General features: G+C 50.4%; 1 protein-coding gene across 1 annotated transcript; it reads right to left on the reverse strand.

Annotated features, from left to right (window-relative positions):
* Positions 1 to 7002: 7002 nt before the first annotated feature.
* Positions 7003 to 8598, reverse strand: LOC140672921 (uncharacterized). The gene is made up of 2 exons (XM_072905406.1): positions 8215 to 8598; positions 7003 to 7077 (listed from the first exon to the last, which is right to left on the reverse strand). The coding sequence occupies exons 1-2, from the start codon at positions 8596 to 8598 to the stop codon at positions 7003 to 7005; spliced, it is 459 nt and encodes a 152-aa protein (XP_072761507.1).
* Between the last annotated feature and the right edge of the window lie 525 nt (positions 8599 to 9123).

Here is a 9123-nt window from a genome sequence, read left to right on the forward strand (position 1 = left end):
TGATGACGACCGCTGGGTGGGTGATACCTTGGGATCGGTGGCTATTGTAGCCGGACCCGCTGCAGGTGCCCTTTTCCCCGTTTTGCGCGCCCGAGGGGAGAGATTTGTAGCGGCAGACTGGGGGCCCATCACGGTGGTGGGGGTGTACCTCCCCCCAGCCTGTCCGTTCGGGAATACGGCGTCTAGACGAGCTGGCCGCCTGCCTTCACGGCCTGGCACCGCGCCCGGCCGTCGTCGCGGGGGACTTCAACGCCCACTCTCCTATGTGGGGTTCCCCGCGAACGAATCCCAATGGAAGGCTGGTGGAGACTTGGGCCGCTGCCGAGGACCTTTGGATCTTCAACCAGGGCAGCGGCAACACATTCGTGAGGCATCGGGGCGGTTCCATCGTGGATTTCACGTGGGCTAGCCCCGCTGCCCTGCGAAGGGTGTCAGAGTGGCGCGTGCTGGACCACATAGAAACCGGATCAGACCACTTATACGTCTGGTTGCGAGTGGTCCTCACGCGCGACGGCACCATACCCCCGCCAACAACGGCGCCTCTGAGGAGGTTGAGATGAGCCCTCAAAAAGCTGGATGAGGACAAACTCCTGGCCTGCATCCATACGGCCTGCTGGCCCGACGAAGGCAGGACGGGTGATATCACTGACCCCAATGCCGAGGCAGATGGCCTCATGTCTGGGATCATTGACGCGTGCGCCGCGTCAATGCCTTTTGTCCCGAAAGGGTCGGTGAGAAGAAGGACCTATTGGTGGGCGCCGGTGATCGCTGCCTTACAATCTGAATGCACCCACCAGGGTCGTCGTCTTCGTCGGGCCACCAGACGATTAGGACCGGACACACGGAACGAACGCGTAAACTATGGCATGATGAGGACTCGCCTTGGCGCCGAGATAAGAGGCGCCAAGCGTCGGGCATGGGAGAAGTTTATCGCCTCCCTCGACGAGAATCCCTGGGGGCGCCCGTACAAAACCGTCTTCAGGAAACTGAAGAAGTCGGGCGCCCCAGTAATAGACTCCCTGGACCCCCAGCATCTTGACGATATCGTCGAAACTCTGTTTCCCGGCGACCCGTTAGAGCCAACCGGCGCGTTGGCCTTAATGCCCTCGACCGGAGCGATCCCTGCCGGGTGGACAGAGGAAATGGGGGTCACAGGGAAAGAGATGGAAGGGATTCTCGAGAGGCTACGGGGGAGCAAGGCCCTCGGGCCCGACGGAGTTCATCGAAGAATATGGAGGCTGACCTTCGATGAACTCGTGGGTGTCCTCAATAGGCTGTTTTCCGCGTGTCTAAAGAGGGGAGGTTCCCGCAGCGATGGAAAAGGGCCAATCTGGTCCTTCTTCCAAAGGCGGGAAAAGATCCTCTCAACCCTTGGGCATATCGGTCCATATGCCTGTAAGACGAGGTCGGCAAAATGCTGGAACGCATCATAGCCGGCCGTATAGTCAGGCATATGAAGGAGGTAAGACCCGACCTAAATGACCGGCAGTTTGGCTTCCGCGAGGGGAGATCTACGATCGACACAATCTTGCGTCTGAGATCCCTCGCGGAAAGTCATAGTGAGAGGGGCGGGGTGTCACTTGCGGTGTCTCTGGACATCGCAAATGCATTCAACACCCTGCCCTGGGAGCGTATTCGGGAGGCCCTGAGAGATTTTGGGATCCCTGAGTACCTCCAGAGGATGGTCGGGGATTACCTCCAAGGCCGATATCTCCTTGCCCCGGGGCGGGACGGTCCGATGCAGGCCAGGCCTGTTACTAAGAGTGTTCCGCAGGGGTCAGTACTGGGCCCCCTGCTATGGAACATCGCCTACGACAGGGTCCTCACCGGCTGGCTTTCCCTAGGCTGCGACCTAGTGTGCTACGCGGACACTTTGGTCGTGGCTGGGGGGGCCAATTGGATGGAGGCACGCAACACGGCGAGGCTGGCAGAGGTGGTGCGCCGAATAGAGGCGGTCGGGCTGAAGGTCGCACTCCAAAAAACCGAGGCCGTGTTCATGCACGACGGCTCTCATGGGGCGCCACCGGAAACTCGACTGCCTCTGGGAAGAGACACTCTGGTATCTGTGGAGCCGAGTTTTAAATATCTCGGCCTCCAGATAGACGGCACCTGGAAGTTCAGGGAGCACTTTGCTCTTCTGACCCCCAAAGTGGCCAAGGCCTCCGCAGCGTTGGACAATCTCCTGCCCAAACTCGGAGGGCCTGGAGGCGTCGTCAGACGCCTCTGGTGCGGGACGGTCCAGGCCTATATGGGGCAGCGGTCTGGGCCGAAAGGGTCATGGGAGATCGCGTATTGCGCGAAACGCTTAGAAAAAGTCAGCGTCCCAAGCCCTACGAGCGGCGCGGGCATACCGCACCGTCTCGCACAGAGCGGCCACGATCCTGGCCGGCCTGCCCCTATGGGAGCTGGTGGCACATTCCCATGCCGAAGCATATCGGCGGGTGCGCCAGCTCCGGGAGGCAGGAAACAACATCCCCATTACGGCCGAGATCAAGCAACAATTAAGGTGCCAGGCCCGACGGCTCTTTCTGGTGAAATGAAGACGCCACCCCACCGTCGAAGAGACCCATGTGGGTCGAAGGACCGTCGAGGCTTAGCTCCCCGTCTATCCGAATGGTTAACGGAGAGCCAGAGTGTCTCTTTCAGGATGACGCGGGTACTCACCTAATACGGCTGCTTCGGTGAGTACCTGTACAGGATTGGAAAAGAGGGCACCACCTCTTGCCACCACTGCGAGGATGGGAGGGACACGGCGCAGCACACATTAGACAGTTGTCCGGCGTGGGCAAATGAGCGCCGTGCCCTTACCGCAGTCATCGGGTTTGACTTCTCCCCTAGGGCGATAGTTGCCGCAATGCTGGAGAGAAAGGTCAAATGGAGGGCGGTGACCTCTTTCTGCAAGACGGTTATGTCGCGGAAGGAGGCTGCCGAGAGAGAGAGAGAGAGAGAGAGAGAGGGAGCGGCACGTTGTGCGACAGCCTCGCCGACGTCGTCGTCTCCCTGCGGGGCAGCCCTCTGTCCACCGGGTTGCCGGCAGGGGGCTATGCCGCCCACGCCACTCCCACCCCCACCGCCTCGGAAAAGAAACGGATGACGGCAAGGGGGAGGAACATAGCCCGGTAAAAAATCCACCGAAGTGCGAGTGCGTTCCTCCCCCCCTCCTCTTACCACCTGCTATCATCCGTTCAGGCGAAGGATGGACGGCCCCTCATGGATAGATGGGCCGTATGACCTCGTCTCTCCTTGGTAAAGAGATAGGGAGAGTCCCGGGACCTAGACCCGGAACTGGGGAGACCGGAGATCGGGGTAGGGACCCTGATCTTCGGATCTTGCACCCCCCCCATCTGAGAGGGAAGCGGGCTACGTGGAGAGGTGGTGTCCCTCCCGTAGCCCGAAATAATTAACATCACACGGCCGGAAGTCGGAGAGCATAGCCAGCTCTCACCTGGCCGGCACCGCGAGGAAGACATAAATATCGAGGAGGGGAGCGTGGAAGATTATGCCACTGCCAATGCCCACGCTCCCCCCATCAATCGACCAGGCCGGACACCCGCAGGGGTTTTAGTGGATTAAAGTCCCACATAACCCGCCGATACTCCCACGGGCTAATATGGGGTTGGCGGGTATGCATAATGCATTTCCCCTGCGTTAACAAAAAAAAAAAAAAAAGGGTGTCCCAGAACAACCTTCCGTCCGTAAAATGACGTATTCCTGACATAATTTTAAGACAATTTTTCCTTTAAAAGTTGATCTTGATGACTAAAAGATGTCTATTGTATTTTTCAGAAATCTTATTGTCATCTTAATATTTCTTTTCAAGACATCTTATCGTCATCTTCAGTATTTCTTTTTAAACATATTTTAGTTATCTTTGAAACTTTTTTCAGATGACTTTTGTCATCTTATTATTAATATTTAGAAAGATTAGGTTAGGTTTATTAGAAGATTTATATTTATAAATACATATATAAATTATATATATATATACAGGTTAGATCCGAAAATTTGCGCAACACTCTTTAAGGGAAGGTGGAGAGTGTTATTCTGAACAGAAAAGTCCTGTATCATTTTACAATTTTTTCAATATTTAAGAAAATATTAATTGTAAAAGATCAGCCAATGAAGTACCGCGAAAAGCTTGCGGTGCAAAGACGCTTCCCACTGTCACTTGATACTAGGACAACGAAGCAGTAGGAGGAGTGCTTTGCGAGCGCGCTTCGCAGCGCAAGTCAAACTGAATAGAAAAGTCCTTTACCATTTTGCGATCTTCATAATAATAACCGAGAAATTAATTAACAAATATTGACAAACCCGCGCGAGTACAAGAGCGCGGCGAGAAGGCCCATCCTACTGCTACGCGGTTACTAGGCGCGCTACTCATACACAGCTATTGCCAGTCGTAGACCGCTCCTCCTATCATTCAATGAGCGTCTAGTAACCGTGTAGCAGTAGGATGGGCTTTCTCGCCGCGCGCTTGTACTCGCGCGGATTTGTCAATATTTGTTAATTAATTTCTCGGTTATTATTATGAAGATCGCAAAATGGTAAAGGACTTTTCTATTCAGTTTGACTTGCGCTGCAAAGCGCGCTCGCAAAGCACTCCTCCTACTGCTTCGTTGTCCTAGTATCAAGTGACAGTGGGAAGCGTCTTTGCACCGCAAGCTTTTCGCGGTACTTCATTGGCTGATTTTTTACAATTAATATTTTCTTAAATATTGAAAAAATTGTAAAATAATACAGGACTTTTCTGTTCAGAATAACACTCTCCACCTTCCCTTAAAGGGTGTTGCGCAAATTTTCGGATCTAACCTGTATATATATATAATTTATGTTATAAGATAAAATAGTTAGCGACTCATGCGGTGGTAATCACTCGTCGGACGGTCAGCTGAGCCCGCGCTCGCGGTGCGCCGCGCCGCTCTTGCCTGCCTTCTATACTCGACGTATGATTTACTAACTATTTTTGCTTATAACTAAAAAACTACGCTTCAAATCAAATTTTGGTAAAAAAAAAATTGTTTTAAAATTGTGTCAGGAATACGTCATTTTACGGATGAAAGGTTGTTCTGGGACACCCTGTATAAACTAATATGATACTTTATTCTTCTTCTAGAAAAATATAAAAGCCTCAAGGAGTATAGTTGTTCTATTCTGCAATGGATATCTGTATTATATGTTGACTTTATTCATAACCTATAGATCAGGTTAGAATATCTGTCACAATCCACCGTATAACCTATAGTATGTCACCTGGTGTTTCTTGTGTATTGAATGGTACTAAACTATATTGTATTGTCTAATTTATTGTCTTATTCCCATTTCAGGGATATTATTCAAAGTACGAACTCGAATCTAGAAAATTGTTCCAGAAAAGACTATCTCTGTCACGTAAGACCACTGCTTGTTTTTCTATGTAAGTTCACACAAGAAAATCTATTTTTATGATATTATGTTTTAGTTATAGCTATCTATAAGAGTAATATTTTAATTGATTGATTCTTCTAATTTTCGGGCAGCTAAATTACTAATCTCAATGCCGGATGGAGTTAACTCGTCGCCAGCATCAAAAGTTCGTAAATATTTTATAGTATAGTTGTGCTATTGTGATTCTACTAGTATTATATAACACTCTGATTTTAGATTGCCGGTCGATATTCCGTACACAATTATTGAATTATCACTGCATCGTCTTATAATAGTTTCTTCCTTTTCAGGTGAACACCCCGAGGACACCGATATCGGAGAGAACCATCGTATTGACAGCACCAGGTACTCCACGGTAAGTGATAACAGTAAGAGATTTTAAATATAACTATGATAGTCTATTATTTAATTATTTAATATTATCATCTAATTTTAAGTTTTAAACCTATCTAATTATTTATCGTCTATCAATATCGCGCTTATTCTAATATTTTCTTTTCTTTAAGGTTTTCCCTCGAAGCTGGCAGAAGAGAATGATGTTTCAAGGAAGATATCGCCGCAATGATCCAAGCATTCGACCGTCGAGTAGTCTTCGCACGTCCACCGGATCATTGAACGGTTTTCTAAAGAAAACAGAGGAGACCGGGCACGTACGATCGTCCGTTTCTAGGTTACTGTCAAGAGGAACGTCTGTCAAGAAATTCCCTGCGCTACTACGAACGGGGAACACTTTAGTTTTATAAGTAAAATATATTTTTCCCTGTTTATTTTAATGTACACCCCGTTAAATAACACCAATGAATTTACTACACGGGCCATTGCACAGCGGTTCCAAGCAATCGTACATCATAACCACTGATCACAAAACCCGCACCCAATCTGCATAACCAAACATTCTTTACTAGTTACTTTCTTTTTATTCCTTTATAAAGAGATTCATCTGTTACTTGTCTATTTAAAGAGAGAACATCCTATTAAAATACTCTTGTCCTTTCATATGTCTATCGGCTATTACATGGAAGCACCACATCACTTGTCCATATTACTCCATGCATGCCCATCCATGTTACGCTATGTCGGTCATCCGTGTACCGTCTTCCTCTCATTGGCTGTTGTAAATCCACATCGCTTCCTCTCGTTGGCTGCGACGGCTTCAACTTGAGGCCGCGGTATATGTAGATACAACAACACTCCGTCTCTGCACTTACACTTCCAGATAAAATGTAATCGTTAATTATGCTGTTACATTAACAATTAGCAACAGCATGTCTAGCCTTGTCTTACACAATCGCAACACACCGCAAATACTATATTCCGTTGCACGTTTTTAGCACTCTCATACATTTCCATTAGTTGTTAAATTGTCCAATTTGTGTAATTGCATGCCTCTAATAAGGCTTAGTTTTACAACTTTATAATCGTCTATTCTTATTTCATAGTGTCATCATCCCACTATTTCACTTTGCGTTAACAAGAGCGCGGGAGACACGTCACACAGTGACGTCACCGCGACACTCAACACCAGTTTTAGGCCAGATACAGCGTTAAATAAATGTTTCAAAAACAGAATGCACTCTATCACCGTTCCTTGGTCTGTACAGCTTCCACTAGTATACGTGGTTTGCCAAATTCACATAACATCACGGCACTACACTATAATACAAGGCCAATGTAGATGTGGACGTGGACGTGACGTCACGTTCTTCCACGTACCCGACCGTCACTTTTCGGCGGAAAAACACACATAGGAGATATTTTCCGCACCAGACCACACCACCTCAGTTTTAAAAGCTACTCAGCTTCGCGTGAAATAGTTTTTAGAAACTGAAAGCTAGAATCAAGCTCACTTCACTCTTACACTTGCCGGCGTGGCTGTGACGCCACCGGCTGAGACAGTTTTCTGTTAATTGTTAATGACTAACAAAGTCCACACTAACCAAAAGTATATATTTCTCGCGTATTCACTACCCCGAATCACACGAAACACGATTTTCCGTCGAAAACACGTTTCGAACCCTCCGTTTTAATGCGTCTTGGCGAAGCGACTCTAGACACGTCTACTCGCCTTGCCAGACACGACCAAACTCCCGGGGGGACGGAACACTGGGTTATGTGGGTTTTAGGGGTGCTAAGATGTTATGTGCGCCCCACTCAAACCCCTGCGGTGACCTGGCCCGGGTCTTTCCAGGGCCCTCCGGGAACGAGCGATTGCATTATTTCCGGAGGGCCCCTTGCCTTTGCTACCCGTGGGGTCTACGTCCGGTTTGAGTAGCCGGACGTGACCCCATTCCTGTCCCAAGTGTGATCGAGAGAGGAGGCCTTCTCGTTTTATATTCGTGGCGCAGGGGGGTCACATCCCCACGCCACCACCTCGGGGGGAAAAATAAAAAAAAGATTCCCCCGGGGGAGGACGAGAACTCGAGTCCCCGTCCTTAGTGTCGCCTCTCAAGAGAAAGAGAAAGAGAGAGAGAGAGAGGCTGTCGCTGCAGCATTAAGCAGCGACAGCGACGATGTGGACGGCGACGGGGGAAGAAGGAGAGGCACGGGACCACGGAGGGAAATGGGAGGGATCAACACTTGATGCTGACTCCTCCCCCTTCTGGGTAATTAAGGAGGGAGGGGATATGTCCCCCTCCATATTCAACTACCGACGGCGGCGGAGTCCGCGGCGGAGGCGTCCGCCTCTCCTTGCCCCGTCGCCGTCCACATCATCGCTGTCGCTGCTTAATGCTGCAGCGGCAGCCTCTCTCTCTCTCTCTCTCTCTCGGGCGTCTCTTTCTGCGACATAACTGTTCTGCAGAAGGAGACGACCGCTTCCCAGGCTTCGTCGCTCTCGACCATGTTTGCAACAATAGTCGGAAGCGACAGATCCTCCCCGACTACATTTTTGTGGACACGGCGCTCATTCGCCCACGTTGGGCAGTGCTCCAGCGTGTGCTGCGCCGTGTTGCTCTCCTCTTCACAGTGGTGACATGCTACCGTGCGCTCTTTCCCTATCTTCCTCAGGTACTCGCCGAAACATCCATGTCCGGCGAGCACCTGAGTCAGGTGGTACGACATCTTGCCGTGGGACCTGTTAGTCCACTCTTCCAGGACAGATCCCACGACCGCGGCGACTCTCCTTCCCGATTCGGTCGGAGGAATGGAGGTTAGATATTCCCTCCATTCCTCCATCATTTGTCACCGGGCTTGGAGCCTCGCGACACCTCTCACCCTAGCGGTTATCGTAACAGCCCCTGGAGTTCCTTTACCCTGGCATATGTTCGGGCATGCGCCCTCAGGAGCTCCATAGGGGGGAGACCCGCCAGTACGGAGGCCGCTGCATGGGACACCGTTCTATACCTTCGGATGAGACGGATGGCCACTCTGCGCTGCATTCGTCGCAGAGTGTCTCGAATACTCTTCGTGGCCACCGCCTCATTTGCCCACACCGGAGCCCCATGTAGGGCTATTGAATTCACGGTGCCCGCATACAGTTTGCGCACACGGTCGTCCGGCCTCCTCAAATTGGGCATTAAGCGGCTAAGTGCCGCTGTAGTCCCGTTGATTCTCTCGGCCAGACGACCAATGTGGTCGCGGAAGCTCCATTTTCCGTCCAGCTACAGCCCCAGATATCAGAGGCTATTGTTCAGCTATGCAGGGATGTCGTCCACCATTATTTGGGCCTGCGGTGGTTTCCCTCTGAGACCATCGTGAAAG

The sequence above is a fragment of the Anoplolepis gracilipes genome, chromosome 14, assembly GCF_047496725.1.
Source record: "Anoplolepis gracilipes chromosome 14, ASM4749672v1, whole genome shotgun sequence".
Taxonomy (NCBI): domain Eukaryota; kingdom Metazoa; phylum Arthropoda; class Insecta; order Hymenoptera; family Formicidae; genus Anoplolepis; species Anoplolepis gracilipes.